The sequence below is a fragment of the Oryza sativa genome, chromosome 1, assembly GCF_034140825.1.
Source record: "Oryza sativa Japonica Group chromosome 1, ASM3414082v1".
In the NCBI taxonomy this organism is placed as follows: domain Eukaryota; kingdom Viridiplantae; phylum Streptophyta; class Magnoliopsida; order Poales; family Poaceae; genus Oryza; species Oryza sativa.
The window spans coordinates 14637890-14657528 of NC_089035.1; the positions used below are offsets into that span (position 1 = coordinate 14637890).

Here is a 19639-nt window from a genome sequence, read left to right on the forward strand (position 1 = left end):
TTCTTTTGTTTTACTTATATATACAATGTAATAGAAAAGTAAGTATCTAGCTAATGACCAAACTATGCCTGATTGGAAGATTTTGGGAGGTAAACTCCCTCCTTTGACATGCACTGTAGTACACACATTGGGACTGGTGGTAAACTCCCTCCTTTGACATGCACTGTACTACACAGACTGGGACTGGGGCACCTTTTCGCAAATATCTTACGCTCATGCAGACTGATACATAGCACACACCGTGCAGTTGAAATCCATTTGATATTTACGATATGTGGCAATTGTGTTCTTGCGCCTACTTCCCCACACGATTGTTAGAGCCATCGTTTCGCTTATTCGAAATGGCATATTTGCAAACGAAAAGTAATTTGTGAATAAAACTTTTATATACGTGTTCTTAGCAATCTAAAAGTAAAGGCTGAAAAATAAACTTTAATGAAAAAACCTCAAAATCAACTCCAAATTTAAGGTTGAAAATTCAAATTTTGGCTCATAAGTATAAGCATAAGCTAAAAGATGAGGCCCTGTGATTTTCCCCATGTTTTGTAGGGTTTGTGATTTTGCCATTGTTTTTTTAATCAAAGCTTCGATTTGACCCTGGGTTGTTAACTCCTGTTGACAGTGTTAAGTCTATGGTAAAAAAACATGTATAGCCTTGATTATTGTTGCATACTTGCCCCTAATTTTGTACATATGTTGCATCCCCCCTATTTTGATATCAAAGTACATTGACATGAAACTTGCCCAATTTCAACCTGATTTTCACAGAATTCAATTGACATGAAATTTGACAAATATGAAAAAAAAATTGGCAGAATTCTACATAATTTCAATAAAATTTGACACAAATGATGAACCAACATGTCATCCCTTTGTCTTGATATCTGTGGTGAGGATACACTTCCTCAACAATCACCACACAAACACACTGGATTTTAATGGAACTTTCACCTTGGAGATCGGTTTAAAGGAGAAAGGGACAGCACTCATTCTCATAGCCACATAAAAAGGTGAACTGAGAATGGCTTCTACTGAAGCTACATTACCGTTCGACACAAGCTAGCTACTCTGTCCTCTGTCGACACAAGCTAGTTAGTTTCCCTGCTATATATTGAGCGGTCTTTACGGCACTATGGTCAGATGCTGTAATTACTATACTAGTAGTAATTGGTGTTGCTCTAAAAGAAGATGGCTGGCAGCATCGATTCAGTTTGCCATTAACAATCAAGTTCTACCTACATAAAACGCGAAATGAGGCTAAAATTAGCTTACAGAAAACTTTCCGCTTGCTGCTCTCGATCCTCGCTGGCCAGCCTAGCCAGCCGCCGCCCAGCCACGGGCGCCGGCTGTTGCTCGCCGCCACAGCCTGCTACCTTGCCCCACGCGCGGCCACCATGTTCTAGGATTAGGTTGGGATTTGGGAGAATTTAGACTATTTACTATCAAATTTGTGCGCCTCAATTTTTTTACCACTTAATCCATATGCCCTCTATAATATATCACTAGAGCTGCTAATTGTTAGCTCTAATTGTTAGATTTGGTACCACTTTCACTATTTTTATCCCTTTTTATTATTTTTCACATGTTGATGGACATTTTTGCCCCTGGACCCACCTGTCAGATGCGATCCATCTCCCGTCGCCCCTCGCCTCAGCTCGACGCAGTGCCGCCGCCGTCGCCAATGTGTGCTGAATTCTGGATGAAGTTTGGCTGATATATGTAAAATTATTGTAAGCTGTGTTTTTTGAGGCATGATTCTCACATATGCAATCAGGAGATGCCAAGGTGCTTACATACAAGATCAGTATTACTAGCACTCCTACCAAATCGTATCTGTGCTTACATACAAAAATCAATTGGACGATCAGATGGACGGTTGCAGATGGATGGTGGGGTGCTCGGCGGCAGGTGGGGTGGCGGCGCTCGGTGGCGGGGTGGTGGCGCCCGGCGTCGGCGGTGCTCGGCTATGGCGCGGCGTCGCTCTCTGTCGCGGCAGGGAAGGGGCATGCGACAGGAGATGGATCGATCCGATCCAAAGATCTGACAGGTGGGTCCAGGGGGTTAAAATGTCCATTAACATGTGAAAAATAATAGAAAAGGATGAAAATAGTGAAAGTGGTACCAAATCTAACAATTAGCAGCTCTAGTGATATATTATAGAGGGCATACGGATTGAGTGGTAAAAAAGTTGAGGCACGTGAATTTGATGGTAAATAGTCTAAATTCTCGGGATTTGGGAATGAGGATCGGGTGCCCATCAGGGGGTATAAAGGTCAATTCAGAATTATTTTATTTATTATTTTATTTAGTGCTAGCGAAAAAGCCCATGCTTTTGCAACTGATTTTCATAGAAATAAAAGAAAAGAAAGTTCAAATTATAGCGTAGTACTTCCTCTGTCCCAAATTATAAGGTCTATATTTTTTATACGGTCTGCAATAACATACTTTAACTAGTATTTCATTCCATTCTATGATCCCACCAAATATGAAATTAGCATCACATGAAAGTTCTTCAAAATATGAATCTAGTGATATAACATATATAATACTTAGTATAGATATAGTTAGTATGATTACTAGTCAAAAGCTACCGAGTTTAATTTTTCTTAAAAATGGGGCTTCCTATAATTTGGGACGGAGAGATTAACTAGTACTAGTACGCTATAATTTGCTGTTTACCGAATGTTTACTGTGAGCTCTTAATCACTGTAAGGCCCCGTTTGGTAGGGCACCAAACTCCAACACCTAGCTCTAAACTCCCACTCCAGTGGGAGTTGGGAACAAGCTGAAAAGTGTTTGGCTAGCATTCAACTCCAGATCTGAAATTGAAAAAAAAGGAAAAAAATCCCCAAACCCTAGACCGCTCATGCGCCGCCGACCACACGCCATCACTCGCCGCCGCCGCGCGCGCCATCCCCCCACGCGTGTGCACCGACCGTGAGAGAGGTGAGTTTGGGGTAGTTCAGTGCCATTTTTGCGTAAAAAATTAAAGGGTAGTTGGTCTTTTAGGTTGGAGTGGAGCTGTGGAGCTGAAAATCCCAGCTCCACCCCCGTAGTTCATTTTTTAAGAGTAGCTCTGCTAACTCCATTCCCAAAAACGGAGGAACTGGACTATTTGGCACAGATCCGACTCTAGGTAAGTTGGAGTTGGGAGCTGAAGCTGTTCCAAACGAGGCCTAAATCACTACCTGATTCTTACTTCCAGTTTAGTGAGCTGAACCAAAGAATCTACGATGCTTGTCTGTTAGAGAGGACTAACTTTTTTATTCAAGTAAATATGAAGGTTGTTATGTCCTCGATGTGTTGTAATGTGATGCATACCCCGTTGAATGCGACGTCACGATGCAATATGGCAATGATCAAATGGTATATTGTATCTTTTACCTTGCATTGAGTCATAGGAAAGTCGTACTATTAAGGGGGATGATGCATAGACATATAAGGACTAATGCAAGTGCTCAAAATCTATTTTTCTTGGAAGCATTGCCCTCTTGGGTGTGTTCCGGAAATTTTCGGAAGTTCTTTCGGAAGTATTTTCAGAAGGTACGAAAATACACATAACCGATTTTAAGCTTTTGGAAATTTTCGGAAGGAAAATACACAGAATCGATTTTAAGCTTCTGGAAATTTTCAGAAGTTCCGAAAATACATAGAACTGATTTTAAGCTTCTGGAAATTTTCGGAAGTATTTTCGGAAGTTCCGAAAATGTCTGCGAGCCAAATATGCTTCTGGATCGAAAGTACTTTCGGAATTATGTTTGGAAGTTCCGAAAAGTGCGTTGACTTCGATTTTTTCAGATCTGGAATTTTTCGGATGTTCCGAAAATCAGAATTATTGTGTTCCAACGGGCAGATTTGGAGCTGTGGGTATAAATATCCCACTCCCCTCACTTGTGAAGGCTGCTGCTCTCATTACAAACTTGTGCACCCTTGGCGTGCTTCTCTCTCTAGTCATTTGAGCCATTTCTTTCTCGATTCCTCTCTCCACCCGGGTTTGATTCGGATTTGGTGTGTGTGTGAGAGTGTGGATTCGAGTTTGTGTGGGGGCTTCTTGTGGTCTTCGTGAAGATTTGTGAGCACTTGCATCATCTCCGGGAGTTCTTTGCATTATGTTTTACTCTTGGAGGTTGAGGATTCCTAGACGGCTAGGTGTCGCTCCCGAGCCACCGATCTATGTGTGGTTGGCCGGAAGAAGTTTGTGAAGGCCGGATCTCGCCTCCGCAAGGAAAGAGATACCTCTTAGTGGAAGGAGGAGTGCTTAGTGCAACCTCTTGAGGAAATGGTTAGCTAAGACCCTGCTCTTAGTGAGCTCATCAACGGAGAGTAGAATCTACTCAAGGATTTGAACTTCGGGAACAACTTTGCGAGCTTTATCTTGGTGATATTTCTTTATCCCTCTCCACTAGCTCCGCTTGCTTGTGCCGCTATTGGTCTAGTTACTGTTTGTTCCTTGTTTATCCTGTTGTAGACTTCTAGATCTAGAGTTATCATCTTGAGTTCGACTGCACTGAGTATTTTCGGAAGTTCCGAAAATCTCTGCTTAGTTCTGAAAATTCCTGATTCCGCTTTACTTAAGTTTTTAAATTAGCCTATTCACCCCCCCTCTAGGCCTAATTGACCATTTCAATTGGTATCAGAGCCTAATCTCCTAATTAGGCTTAATCGTTTGGAGAGATCATATCGGGTCAAACGGGGGATGGCAAGAAAGGTGATAAGGGAGCTAAGATCCCTTATTACTATCCACCTACATCTACATCTTACGTGAGCACCTATAGCGGTAAAGCTCCGAACTTTAATGGTACGGACTATGCTGCTTGGAAACATAAGATGAAGATGCATTTGAAGTTTATTAACCCTTCTATTTGGAGAATAGTCGAAAAAGGGTATGTTTTGCAGAAACCCGAGGATCCCATCAAGGAGGACGATGAGAACACGAGCACAAGAACGCTCAAGCCGCTGATGCAATATTTAGCGCCTTGAGTGGAAGTGAGTTCAACCGGGTGGACGGCATTGAGAGTGCCAAGGTGATTTGGGATACACTTCGCAACTTGCATGAAGGCACGGATAGCGTTCGTGAGTCCAAGGTGGAGATCCTAAAGGGGCAATATGAGCGGTTTGTGATGTTGGATGGTGAGAGCCCAAGTGACATGTATGATCGATTGAGCAAGATCATCAATGAGATCAAGGGGCTTGAGTCCAAGGACATGACCGATAAGGTTGTGATCAAAAAGATGGTTCGGGCAATCACTCCAAGGAACTCTACCTTGGTGACCATCATTCGTGAGCGTCCAGACTACAAGACTCTCACACCTTATGACTATATGGCAGCTATAATTATAAAATGTCATATATGCAGCCTAAAAATAATACAAGATACCAGCAGCAGCGGAGCTGTGCAGTCGTGCAAATGTGCTCACCGAAATACTTGCGTAGTACGCGTAATAAAGGTTTGCAATTTTGTTTTGGGCAAAAATTTTCGGTTATTTCGGTAAAACCGAAATTTCCGAACATCTTTTGGACCGAAAATTTCTGAATTTTTGATACACTCTAACTGAATTTGACTAAATTTTGACCAAATTCACCAAAATTTGTGAAAAACCAAAAATTTTGGCCGAGATATCAACTTGCCGGGGGATCCAAAATTTCGAAACGAAATTTCAATCACTGCGCGTAATCGGTGAGATCAATATATACATATGCTAATTATGTCTGCAACAACATGCATGGTTCAGGGAATTATTTCACCCAAATGATGTTTTCTAGTTGCTTCAGCCATACGCTTTACAGAAATACCTTGCAATTTAGAAGATGGATTGCCCATGTTCACTACAAAGTCACCAACCCGTTATTTCAGTTTGGGAGCAATCCTGCAACCAAGACATGCACAGAACGAAACAAGCAGAGTTTGGGAGCAATCCTGCAACCAAGACATGCACAGAACGAAACAAGCAGAAGTTAAAATGAATCTGATAGCTTACCAAAAATGTATGCATGTCTTGTTGTGTAATAATAAATCTTGCAAACCTCTATAAAAAGGCCTCTTCATGACCTCAGCGGTGTTGCCTCACCGACATCTGGGGATGACATATTTCCAGGATTTTGGTTCTAGTAGTTTAGGCCCTAACACAAATTAAAGCAAATGTCATTACGTACTGTTTGTCAATCTGAACCCCATAAATTTTTTAATTCCGGAAATATTAGCATTTGGATGAGTAAACTCTCAAAAAGGATGGCTGATGGCCTGATGCTAGACAAATCATAGATGAACTGATTATGCAGTCAGCACAGGACAGGACATATAAGATGTATACAACACTTCGTGTCTTCCTTTAGAACACTGGAATTTCATGAGTTTTGCAGATTTTTCACATAATCATTCCGGGCAACATGCATTGGCACATAGTAGAAAGGGGAATGCTTAACCAGCCGAAACGCTTGTAGTTGAAAAAGAATAATAGTATTTCAATTTAAATATGGTATTGTCATATTATTCACTGTCAAACACTTGATAGCAAAATATTCAGAAAGTGGGAGAAGAAAGCAAGCTTAATACCACAATCAAAACGTTTGTTTTGTTCAAACGTTGTAAGAGAAAATCGGAATTTCTTTTTTGACAGAAAGAAACTCTCAATTACTGATCTTTGAAACCAGTGTATACAGGCTTTTGAGTAGATCATTGATTACCATAACCCATAGTGCAAGGAAACAATGTGGGATCTTCCCTCGAGAAAAAAGAAACAATGTGGGATCTGATATCTGAACTAACTATGAAATACAGTGGTATGCTGTAATTTTGAGTCTAAAGCTAGAAATTACAGCGGGAAAGTTCTTGATCTTAACAAGATGAGTTTTTTGTTTGTCAGACCTTGATAGATATGGACTCAGATTTGCTAGTACAGAAGTTTGTGAGAACATACCGCATACATTAACACAGTAAATGCATTAAATTACACAAGAACAGAACAAAAGCACTTTAGTTAAGTAGAACACAGCAGGCAAAAAATAGCTTGTTAAGAAGTATTCCTGATTTTCTGTACATGCCACCAGGACACAAGGGATCAACAGCTCGCAAGAAAGAAAAATGGAAAGCAGAATGTATACCTTCCCATGGATCGCTGGAACGCATGTTTGACAAGTCTTTCTCCTCAAGGCTATCAAGACGTTGCTGGAGGCGTCCAGGAAGTGACTTCATAGCTGGGCAGTACTTGATTTCAAGTGTCTCTAGGGAGGAGTATGCTCCAGGGCCATCCGGCAAGGACACCAAGCTTTTGCATCTGTAAATGCTGAGACTTGTCAAGGACGGCAAGTTCCCCAGGCATGGTCCCAAGGACCTCAAGTTCTTACAGTCACTAATATATAAGGAGTCGAGTGCATCCAGCTTCCCCGATAGAAATCGGACGTTAGGGCAGTTATACATGTGCAATATTTGGAGCGATGGTGGGAGATCAGGAACCTTTGTGAAGCTATCACAGTGCCCTATGTTAAGGTGTTCTAGGCATGGTAGAAGATGCTCCGTTGCTGCAGCTGCTGCTGATGATGATGGGTCTGGCATCCTTTTGCTCAATAATGTGGTGAGCTGCTCTGCATGTGCACTTCCCGATTCACTATCCTCCTGTTTACCATATATCGATTTCAACCTAGGACAGCGATATATGTCAATAGTCTTGAGGGACCAGGGAAGATTAAATATCTCTGTTAACTCTTGGCAGTTGCGTATTCCTAGAAATTTCAGACGTGGTAGGAGCTGCCCAATTCCTTGAATGGGCTCTCCATCCACTGGCATAATGCCTTTTAGATTTTTGCAAGACTCAACTGTTAGTTCGTTCAATGACTCTAGGCTTTGGAATTCTCTCTGTGGCCAGTGGATGAGCACATCACAGGATTTGATTTCCAGTTTTTGAAGATATTTGCACCATTTCCAAAGCCCAACTGTTGGTTTCGATGGTGTTGTGGGGAAGAACATATTGCAACCATCTAACTTCATTTCTGTAACAGAAGCCTCGCTATTCCATATATCCTTGTCATCTAATGTTTCTACAGAGCTTTGATCTGGTATTAATGCTGCTTCAATGTCATCGATTGACAACTCCATTTTGGACAACAAAGACATGTATCTAGAACCAACAACTAACAGTGACAGGTGTGGTTTATTTTCTTCCAGCTTCAATGTTCCAATTTTTGGTGCTTCAGGGATAACTGTCAACTCTGGACAGTTCTTAATATGAATATCCTCAAGCACAGGAAATATTGCCTCATCCCCTAGTTTTCCCTCCATTGTGCCCCATCTCTTCAAGCTCTTCAAATGTTGCAACTTGAGTTTCTTGAGTTTTTGAAATGCAGAGCACATAATGACATCACTAGCACCACTGCATAGGCTTTGCAATTTATTCAATCCTGTTAAATGCAGAACTTCAAGGGCTGGTAGCTTCCAGAACTTCGGAATTTCCTTGCATAATGGGCAATCAACTAAATGGATCTCTGTCAAGTTCATGAATGTACATACATCTGTCATCCATGTCGGGAAATTGGTTCCTTTGAACGACTGTACCTTTAGCAATTGTAGCTTAGCATGAGGCCTTAGAGCGCCTAGAACATTCTGATAATGTTCTGGGTCCTTTTCTATGTCATTGCTCCATTTGAAACACAAATGTGTGAGATCCACCTTTTCTTTAATATTTGCTGCAATTGCTTGTTCTTCATTTGCATTTTCTAGTTTGCCAAGCTCCAGCTCACCTCCAAGATTTAAGTCATGTATCTCTCCAACATTACTACAATCCGAGCTATTGCCCACAACAAAATATGTAAGTGTCTGTAGTGCAGTTACTTTTCTCAGTTCTGGAGGCATGCACTCCAAGTCTGTACATCCTTGAGTGTATAGGTGCCGGAGGCTAGTCATATACTTCATATTTTTTGGAAGACAACGAAGAGAACAGCAATCAGAAAGATCCAACGTTTGTAAATTATATAATATGCTTATTTCCTCAGGAAGTCTTTCCATATTCCAGCTATGAGAAAGATTGAGATACCTTAGATGATGCAAATGCTTTGCTTGAATTAGACATGGTCGCCCACGAAAATTAGGTATGCATAATGCTCGTAGAGAATTGTATTTCAGTAAATGTTGTGGGAAGCCATCTAAGTGACCAAAGAACATCACTGTCCGGAGAGGTAGAATTCTTTTCTCAATAAAAGCATCCAAAAGGGTATTCATTCTATGATATGATGAAAACAGATGGCGAGAAGAATCTTTCAACAACTGGATGGAATTAGGCCTACCCATTACTGTAACACATTCTTCTCTCATGACATACAAAGCAATGTCATGCATGAGATCATGGATCTTGCACGTCTTCCTAAATTGGCAGAGCTTATCCCTCCTGTACATCTTGAACAGTGATGTTTCGTCCACATCCTGAAAGAAGGATCTTCGAGCCAGTTCGTTGAAAATCCGGTTGCCAACTTTTTCAAGGCCAACTCCATTCTCAGAAGGAATGAAGTCATTTGCCATCCATAACTTTACCAACATTTCCACGTCAATCTCATAATCTTTCGGAAATATAGCACAAAATGCAAAGCATAGCTTCATTTGTGAAGGCAAGTCATCGTAGCTAAGTTTGAGAATCGGTAAGATCCCACTATCATCATCAAAGATGACGCTTTTGCTTAATAAAGTATTCCATTCTTTGGGAGTGGTTTTATTGCTCAGTACAGAGCCTACAGCTCTTGCAGCTAAAGGAGAGCCAACGCATCGATCCACAAATTTGTCAACCATATCAACAAGTTCACTGGGTTTTTCCTTTTTCAAATAGAAAGCTCTTCTTTCAATTATTTCCCATAAAAATCTGTTGTCCAACGTAGTGAGGTTGTGTGCTTGAACGGTTCCCATAATTTGAGCAACTTCTGCAAGACGAGTTGTTGTTAATATCACACTGCCCGCTGCACCCTGTTGAAGGCAAGTCTTTAGTTTTGACCACTTATCAACATCACGATTCCACACATCATCCAACACTAGGAGAAACCTCTTTCCACTAACTTCTTGCTGGAGCTTCTGAAGCACATTGTCACAATCTTTCTCATTTGTGGTCATGCTAATCTTACTTGCAATTTTACTAAGATCAAACTCATCAGACACACAAACCCATCTATTCAACTGGAAATGCTCCTTGATTTGTGGTTCATTATAGATAAGCTTTGCAAAAGTTGTCTTTCCTAGACCACCCATGCCCACTATTGGAAGAACCATTATGTCATTGTTTTCAAGTAATGATCTCACAATCTTTTGCTTCTCTGTCTCTCTAGATCTTTCCACAATATCTTTCTCAGAGTAATCAATGATGGAATCTGTTTGCCTCCACTGCTTAGATGCCAATGATTGCCGCTGATATTTGAATCCAAAAGCATTCATTTCTGCCACAAGGACCTCAATGATCTGAACTATCCTACGAAGTTTTTTTCCCATCGTATAACGGAACATGATACGGTTATGGGTAGGAAAGAGTTTTACCGCATCCATGCCGAGTCCTCGATAGTGCCCATTCTTCTTTGCTTCACGACGGAGTGCCTCGTACTTGAACTCATCGAAGATGTCATTAGCCTCATAGGCCACCTTCTTGAGTGCCTCAAGCCAGGCTTTTACTCCTTGTCTGTGGGATGCCTGCTCCTCAGCATCGCTGATGACATCGAGGATAGCTGGCAGCTTGCGCTTGAGAATCTCATGCTGCTCCTCCATGCCCTCCATCACCTTGTACTGCTCCAGCAGGTAACTGGAGGCCTTCTCCTTCACCATTGACACTAAAGGCCCGATCACCATGCTGGTTACTAGATCAGCCATTGGAACCACTCAAAATCACAACGCACAGGAGGACACAAGGAAACACAGCTGCAGGGTGGAAAGAAGAGAATGGTCTAAGCAACAGTTTTGAGGAAAATGGAAGCAGATGTGAGTATTGAGCTGGGAACCAAGTGAATGAGTTGGATTGGTTGTGACCACTACTCCAATAAAAAAATGACTGCACTACAATATGGCTGGTTGCTTAAATAACATTAATTTGTACAACATGTGATCTCTAATTCTTAAAGTGAGAAGTCAAACTAACCAGCATTGCAACAGCTCAGTCGGCATTATTTTTGGAATAACGAAGTAGCAGCTGAACCTCTTATCATATCACGTTTGCAGTAGCACAGATTGAGCCATCTCGTTTCTATTTTCACAATAACATTTTTCAGGATGCAAAATGGCCACATGCTTCTCCCTGATTAGCCGTTTGAGAGCATGTACAGTGTGTGATTATAATAACATCCACCTGCAGCAATCAACTGAGTCAATTCACCACTGGGCCAACCAACGATGGAGCAAAATAATGCATTTCTTCCAATTTGTTAACTGCACCACATGCTTCTCGCTGAAGATAAGACAAAAGCAACATTTTTTTATAGGACCTCAAGTCATCAACGACAACTGTGATATGATTGGTGTGATTATTGCCAACTCATACTTGGCCTATTTTTCAGTGACGAAAAGGGTAGCAGATGATTCAAGTTTTTTTTTTGCGTGGGCCTAGCATTGCGGTTCAGGTTGACCAGATTAGCTTGCATACTTTCATTTCAGTCATGATTCTTACATATCACACAAATATTTTTTTTTACCTCAATGAGATTACAGGAAACAGACTTGGAAACAAAAGCAAAGAAAGAAGAAAAAATGAAACGACAGCAGCAGCTAATTAATTCTACCCCCATGAAAAAGAAACAAATATATCTACTTCAAAAAATATATCGCAGACTGATGCTTATTCCTCGCCATCTTAAAACACTTATTCTGTTGCAAGTTGCAGTCGTACACCTTAGTTCTCACAATTAAATGTACGATCTTCATTTATTCATACAACAAAAATTAACAATGTGCAACAACTTTGATGCAACTATATACAACACAACTTCAATTGGAAAATGCATGGGGAAGCTCAAAGCACATATTAATAAACAACCCTACAAATAGATATAAACAAGGACAGGAAAGAACTAGATGATAAACAAAAGGGGAGCAGAAATGAACTCAATAAGTGGTGATATCTGTTATTGTCAGAAGATGAACTCTACATTGGAGAAAATAGAAATGTTTTCGGCACAAACTTACTTGGAGGGACTTAAATGAATTCGTTTATTGTCCTGCAGAGCATAGAACTTGTAACTGGCCTCTTTTCTCATGGCTAAATTTCTTTGTTCTCAGTATGGTGGCCTCCTCTATACTTTACCTGTCAATAAACCACCAGTAATGTATGGAATTAGATGCATAATGTAGTACAATTTGTCTTGCTATATATGTGTGTTTCCTTCACACAGGCACAATGAAAGAATTGGGCATTTGCTGAGGCTGGTCTACCCCATTCGACCACTGGAAGTAACTTGCAGATATGTGCTACTCAACAAAACAGGCTGAATCAATTTATTTGTGGGCCTACAAGAGGTAATGCAACTCGGATGGATGGTGATCCATGGGCTCTTGAATAATAAACTAAAACAGCGATGATGTGGTCATTCAGTTCCTAGTTAGCACAAACACGGTTTGTGCAATTTCTATTAGCAATGCAATGCAATTAGATATTTCTTTCTACTTCATCACTTCCTTTATGATACCAATGTATACAAGGGCACAAAAAATTACACGTAGGATTTTTATGACATAGAGAAACGCGAGAGATGAGGAATTTCTAGTTGTATGGAATTGCAAGAGCAAGAATCAATGAGGGACGCATAACTATGCAGTACTGTATCTCCATGCCAATACCACAGCATATTCAGTACTCCCTCTATTTCACGTTATAAGACATTTTGACTTTGATCAAAGTCAAACTGCTTTAAGTTTGACCAAGATTGTAAAAAAAAGTAGTAATATTTTTAACCCAAGACAAATTTATTATGAAAATATATTCAATTATTGATTTGATGGAACTAATTTAGTATTATAAATATTACTATATTTGTCTATAAACTTAATCAAACTTAAAACAGTTTGACTTTAACCAAAATCAAAACGTCTTATAACCTGAAACGGAGGGAGTAGAAGTTAGCACAGATTCGAAGTAGGAGGAATTCCAAGAGATGACAAGTTTTGAAAAAAAACAACTAACAAAAATACTGAAATATAGACATAGAAGTTAAAATGATGGAAACAAAGTACCTGTTTCGGCTATGTAGTCAACAATAACATATCCAATCCAAGAGGCCCCTCCTGGATCCCCTTCAATGAGATCAACATCGACATTCCTAGAGGCTGAGGTAAATGTGTTTCCGTCCGCCTCAACATTATCCGGGATCAACCCTTGACCGCTGTTCACATCTTCTCCCGGCCAACCCCCCTGGCGGAGAACAAGAAACATCACCCGGCCAACGTGCACCCCCGTTCACCCATTTGGTCGAACACCTTTCAGGCGCTCCTTAAGTCGTTCGTACCTTGCCATGCCATAATACTAAAGCACGCGGCAAAAGCAGAACGGTCCGTCTCATCCCTCATCGTGAAGAGGCCGCACGGAGAGACATTTTCAGTTGAGATGGAGGAGGAATCACTGCCATTCCACCGAGCACCACCATTGGCAGTTTGGCACCGCACGCGCGCGTGAATCTCCTCCCGCACATCCACCCTGTATGCTGGCTCAGCCAAGTTCTCTTGCCCTCTGCTGCTACTGAACCTTACAGGGATTCTGACGGAAGACTGAAGAGTGATGGCCGCTGGCTCCCTTTGCCGCGCGGCGCACATGCCGTCACCGGTTGTGCAGCACACGGTGGCGAGGAGAAGAAGGCCTCCCTCAAGGCGATGGTTTTTCATGGGCCCACAGAGTCATAATTGGCAACTGAGGCCTGATTTAGTTCCCCATAAATTTTACCAAAAAACATCACATCGAATCTTTGAACACATGTATGGAGCATTATATATAGATTAAAAAAACTAATTAGACAGTTAGTCCATGATTAGCCATTATATATATATATATATATATATATTAAAAAAACTAATTGCCATATCAAAACTATTTTCATAAATAAGGTGAATCATGTTATGAAACCTATCTTATTGTGGACGAATTAAATTATGAGTGGAAGCTTACTACAAAAGAAGGCTTACGCTAGAAGCCAGCTTATAGAGGAAGCCAGCTTACAGAGGAAGCCAGCTTATAGGAGAAGCCCGCTTACGGCGTAAGCCGGCTTACGACGCAAGCCAGAAGGTCCAAGGCTTACGACGTAAGCCTCCACCCTCCTCCGCCTATAAATAGGGCCCAGAAGGTCCAAGGCGATGACAACCGATCTCCGGTCTTATGTTTCTCCTCTTGTAGCTTGTACTCAAATCCATAAGAAATAAAGCTTCCACTCGCTCATACTTTCTGTGTTCCACAACTCTGTGTTTGTCTGCTTGTGTGCTGATCAGTAGAATAGACTGGTTTCTCAACACGTTATCAGCACGAGACTCTACCGAGCTAAACAGGTAAACAGGTAAGAAATCAGTTTCTACTGATCATCTTGCTCTTTATATGCAAATCATTCTTCTGCTATAGTTGAAATAAACAGAAGAGCATGGTACCTGAAGTACCATTCCCCGATATCCTCTCAGCGATACACGATAACATCATGGCGGCTCTGCCGCCGTTATCGTTCAATTGCTAGAGTTGATACATCCTCTCAGCAACGCCCAGTAACATGATGGCGGCTCTGCCGCCGTTACCGTCCAAAGGCTTGAGATGGTACATCCCCTTAGCACTATTTGATAACACAATAGCGGATATGCCGCCGTTATCGTCCAAATGCTAAAGGCGATGTAGGTGCCTAAAGCACCGGCATGGCAACTTAATGGATGGCTCTGCCGCCGTTGCCACCAAATATCGGAGGCAAACGAACCTTCTGCACGACCCTGAAGTGTCGTTACAGATGTTCTTTGTTTTATGGACATCACCCATATGGGCCCTTGATGCCGCTAAGGTCGGCTCTGTCGCCATGAAGCGTGGGCTCATAGTGGGGAAGTACAATATGGTTTATCTTACTTTTTACAGTCTGCACAATATGCATGAAGTGCCCATGTATGCTCTTCATTTTGTTTTACATGCTTACTTTGTTGTTTGCATGACTTTCATAACATTTATTTTATTGTTATGAAATTGATTTCCTGATTAATAATATTTAATCAAGCAATCTGTAATCCTGAAGATTACTTAAGTTAATTTGCTAGGAAAGATTCTATGGGAAACTGTGTGATAATCCTAAAGATTACACACACTAGTAATCCTGAAGATTACGCATGACCAATTCATGTCGACCCTGCACATTGTATTTACCTGTCGTAAATACTAAATGATGTTGTAGAACATGTCGGACATAGCAAAGAAGGAATTCGCCGAGCTTGCCTTGGATGGTAGTAACTACCTCACTTGGGCATTGGACGTTAAGATTAAACTCGACTCCATGAGTCTCGATTATATTATTGTAATGCCCGAAGTTGGCACAGTGGAGTCTACGAAGGCCGAGGAAGCAAAGGCATTGCATTTCTTGCGCCACCATCTCCACCTAGACCTGAAGTCTGAGTATATGACCGAGAAAGATCCACTGGTATTGTGGCAATCCCTGAAGGATCGCTTTGACCAGCAAGGGTCAATTGTGCTCCCACAGGCACAACATGACTGGATCACCCTACGCTTCCAAGACTACAAGTCTGTGGCGGCGTATAACTCTGCCCTACATAGGATCATTTCTCAGTTGCGTTTATGTGGCCTGAAGATCACTGACGCTGAGATGATCGAGAAAACCTTATCTACCTTTCATCCCAACAACATAGTGCTGCAACAGCAATACAGGAACTCAAAGTACCCGAAGTACTCTGATCTTATCTCAGTCCTGTTAGTTGCAGAAAGGCAGAATGAGGTTCTTCTAAGGAATCATTCTGCTCGACCCACTGGGTCTATGGCACTGCCTGAAGCACACGCTAATGTTAAAATATTAACAATCCAGATTTTTCCCATTTTCGTTCCTTCTCTCCAGTTTTTAGTAAAATACTTACCGTCTTTTTCTTTCCGAGTTTTCTGTTTTTCTAGTGTCTCCCCACGTTTCAAAAGTAACGAATTTACTATGTGGAGTTGTCCATTTACTCCCAGCCTCCCACATATGCTCGTCCATTTACTCCCAGCCTCCCACATATGCTCCTTCAAAACTAACAAATTTACTCGCATGAATACCCCCTTCAAAAGTAGCAAATTTACTTGCATGAATGTCCCCACATCGTACAACAACATTCCTAAATGGTCGTAAAAGAATTACTACCAACTTATAACGCTAGTAGTTCTTTTACCAGTGTTATAAATATTGTTTAGATTTTGTGGTCTGCGAGTAAAACAATTACCACCTTCCTCTCGATATAGCCCATGATCTCGTAGCCATTGTGTAAGAATAAGTTTATTGATGTGTTCAATGCACAGTATAAGAGTAAAAACTTAGACTTCGTGGTCTGCGAGTAAAACAATTGCCACCTTCCTCTCGATATAGCCCATGATCTCGTAGCAATCGTGTAGTAATATGTTTACTAATGTGTTCAATACACAGTATAAGAGTAAAAACTGATACTAAGAGTATTGTTAATCTGTACCACAAAATAGTCGTACGAATGAAAAAATTACAGGCTCAATCATACACAAGTGATAAAAATTACTCACAGGTGAATCAAACTAGAAAACAAAAAAGATGATTCAGCCAAAAATCCATTGTGAAACTAGGATCCTGGTGGCTTTGCTGGATCTTGCTATAACTGGCCGGTGTCTTGTGATAGGTAATGGAGAGGGCAACTGGGTGGCAAGTGGTAGTCCATGATGGAATCATGGAAGGGTGTAGCGGTGTGGTATAGAGATGGGCTCGACGTTGCACAGTAACAGCCCTCCATCATCTAGCAAGCACGAAAAAAATACAAAAACATTCTTGTTCATGTCATAGAGACGACGAGTAAAAGAAAAATAGCAAACAACCTCCATCCCCAGCGGACTCCACCCTATCCTCTGCAACTAATCACATGGAGCACGATGTGCAAATGTAGGACCTGTGCAGCCCATCAATTCAGATCAAGTTATATTGGAGATTACACGTTAATTTGATTTGCAAAAAAGAAATTGGGGCTTCATGCCTGAAGATAAAGGAGAGTATGCAGATGCAAATCAAAGTGTCATTTCCTTACTTTCTTGTTCTGCCAATGTCGCCGATGTGGAGCAGCTGCTGGTTGTTGATCCAGGCCCAGGTGAACACCTCCTTGCTGGTTAAGGTGATGCCCAACGTCCGGCAGCGAGGCCCGAAGCAGCGCCTTCACCTCAACTGCCATCGGCCATCACTCACTGGCCACCGCCATCAACCGCCCTGCCACGGTGTCGCCGTCCTCTTCCATGGTGTGTCACCTATATGTGGGCTGAGATGGTGGATCGATCCAGATCTGAAAAAAAGAGAAGAAAAATGAAGTGGGGACGAGAGTGGTTGGTTGGATACGGGAAAAATAGAATATATACCGGAATTAGGGAAGTTGTTTTTATCGAAGTAAATCATTTACTCCGATAATAGTGGGAGCAGGATGACGTGACGTGGGGTGGGATCGGAAGTAGAGAAGTTGTTTTTATTATCGAAGTAAATCGTTTACTCCGATAACGATAGGAGCAGAATGACTGGACTAATACATGTTCGGCGCTCGGAATACTAAGGAACACGCTGCGCTCCTAATAGTAGTACTATATTTTAATATTAAAATATAAAATATTTAATCTATTATATGAGAAACAATATAACGATGCTAGCCGCACAATATGTGCGGGCCGCCATACTATCTGATGTGCGGCTCACATGGACAGAAACAAGCAACTCAGCCTACATATAAAATGATCAAACCAAACACGAATAGCATGCTTGAGAGAAATAGAGCACAGCAAGGACAACAACCACTGCATCAGGAGAAGTCCATGAAGGAACAGAACCCACAGCTAAAAATATATGAGAATCTAACAAACTACAGAATTCCAAATTGATATTGCTTATTGACTGCTGCTACTTGGATTCCTTGCACACAGGATGATGCCCCTACTTTTTTTCTTCATTGTTTTTTTGGATACATACGAATAGTTTAGCATCAGTATAGGTGCCTTTTAAGGGGCAAAATCCATCAATAGCGTGGTAGTTTCTTCTGCAGAATATAGCACTTGTAACTGGCCTCTTTTCTCATGGCTAAATTTCTTTGTTCTCAGCATAGTGGTCCTCTCTATACTTTAAATGTATGGAGCTAGAAGCATAATGTAGTCTGATTTGTGTTGCTATGCGTGTTACTTTCACACAAGCACAATGAAAGAAATGGGCATTTGATAGTCTGGATCTACCCCCATTCGACCACGGAACTAACGTGCAGATATGTGCTAGTCAGCGAAACAGGCTGATTAAACAAGGTTTGCGCAATTTCACTTACCAATAGTTGGAAGAAGCAGCACCATACTTTAACTTGTTGCAAATATAGTACTGCAATTCGTGTAGTAACTCTTTACTTTAAGAGGAGAGTATTTTACGGTCTTCATGAGTACTGCAATGTTTAGAGTTAATTTATGATCTTTTTTTTATATCTCAACACAGATAAGATATTGAGTAGTATCAAAATTAGCAATAAAATACAGTACCTCTTAGGCTGTGTTATTTCCTCATGGTTGGGAACACTACCCTCCAGCACGGAAAACGGAGCAGACCATTAACGCGTGCCTAATTAAGTATTACCTTTTTTTAAAAAAAATAGATCACTATGATTTTTTTAAACAACTTTCATATAGATATTTTTTTTAAAAAAAATACACCGTTTAGTAGTTAATGGTTGAAAACCCCGAGTAACGAACAAAGTCTAAAGTACCGAGATCAAACTTGTCCCAAACTAAATTCTGCCCAGCTAAATGGTCCATCTGATATATATTGCCCGATCCGAATCAAATTTTACTTCCTCCCAACAAATAGATAAAGAACACTGTGCATAGGGACAAGTACTTTTGTTTGAGATAGAGAGAGAGAGAGAGGAAAAGTAAACTGACCTTGTTCAGGCTTAGCTCTGACGAATTGGAAGCTAGTAGGTGCAGATGCATTACACTGAATCCTATCCGGGTTTGCAGCTGGTGCAGGCAGTCAGGCTAGAAACGTGTGGGCATTCCGTCGAGCATGTTGTGGTCATGCCTGGACGGCGTCGCCGACCCGCATCCCAGTTTGCCGGCGTTCTCCACTACACAGGGACCACACATGAGTTCTCCTCAGTCGCTAGTGCCCCCTATCAATTAGCTCTAGATGCAACCAGACGGTGGGAATTCTGGGTCATTGGGGGGTACTTACCTGGGGTTTTGCAGTTAGGTGCATTGCATCCTTGGTTGCTGGTGATGGCAGCTCCGAAGACTGATGGAATTGGGGTTTTTGCAGTTGGATGCGTCGTCGGTGGCTCTGAACTCTCAGGACCGAAGAAATTTGGGCGTGTGATATCGCTAGCTAGGTTTTCAGGTGGCTCATGCCTTGGTCGATTCTTTGACAGCTTCGTCTGGTCTTTTTTTTTTTTGGCTGCCTCCGGGAGGATATTTGCTTGGTTTGAAACGTGATTTATCAGCTCTAGTGATAG

The 19639-nt window shown here is 41.4% G+C and overlaps 1 protein-coding gene and 1 long non-coding RNA gene across 3 annotated transcripts; both read right to left on the reverse strand.

Annotated features, from left to right (window-relative positions):
* Positions 1 to 1724: 1724 nt before the first annotated feature.
* LOC4326025 (putative disease resistance protein RGA4) lies at positions 1725 to 13807 on the reverse strand. Of its 2 annotated transcripts, XR_001540908.3 has the most exons (7): positions 13181 to 13807; positions 12137 to 12254; positions 11097 to 11303; positions 7102 to 10879; positions 6025 to 6120; positions 5794 to 5917; positions 1725 to 2040 (listed from the first exon to the last, which is right to left on the reverse strand). XR_001540908.3 is itself a non-coding variant. In XM_015759583.3 (6 exons), exons 4-5 carry the CDS (start codon positions 10829 to 10831, stop codon positions 6065 to 6067), a joined length of 3786 nt encoding a protein of 1261 aa, XP_015615069.1. In that variant the 5' UTR covers positions 10832 to 10879; positions 11097 to 11303; positions 12137 to 12254; positions 13181 to 13807; the 3' UTR covers positions 5643 to 5917; positions 6025 to 6064. The 2 variants fall into 2 exon arrangements, 1 of the variants encoding a protein (XP_015615069.1); XM_015759583.3 differs by lacking the exon at positions 1725 to 2040 and having other exon boundaries at positions 5643 to 5917.
* Positions 13808 to 16533: 2726 nt separating this feature from the next.
* Positions 16534 to 19600, reverse strand: LOC136351273 (uncharacterized). Its single transcript, XR_010741485.1, has 4 exons — positions 19363 to 19600; positions 19071 to 19255; positions 17204 to 17452; positions 16534 to 17068 (listed from the first exon to the last, which is right to left on the reverse strand). It is a non-coding gene; the product is annotated as an uncharacterized lncRNA (long non-coding RNA).
* Between the last annotated feature and the right edge of the window lie 39 nt (positions 19601 to 19639).

Coding starts and splice junctions, on each gene's coding strand:
- LOC4326025 (XM_015759583.3), bottom strand. CDS start 10,831: ATGGCTGATCTAGTAACCAGCATGGTGATCGGGCCTTTAGTGTCAATG. Junction 6,121..7,101: donor TTCCAGCGATCCATGGGAAG/GTATACATTCTG, acceptor AATTTGTGTTAG/GGCCTAAACTACTAGAACCA.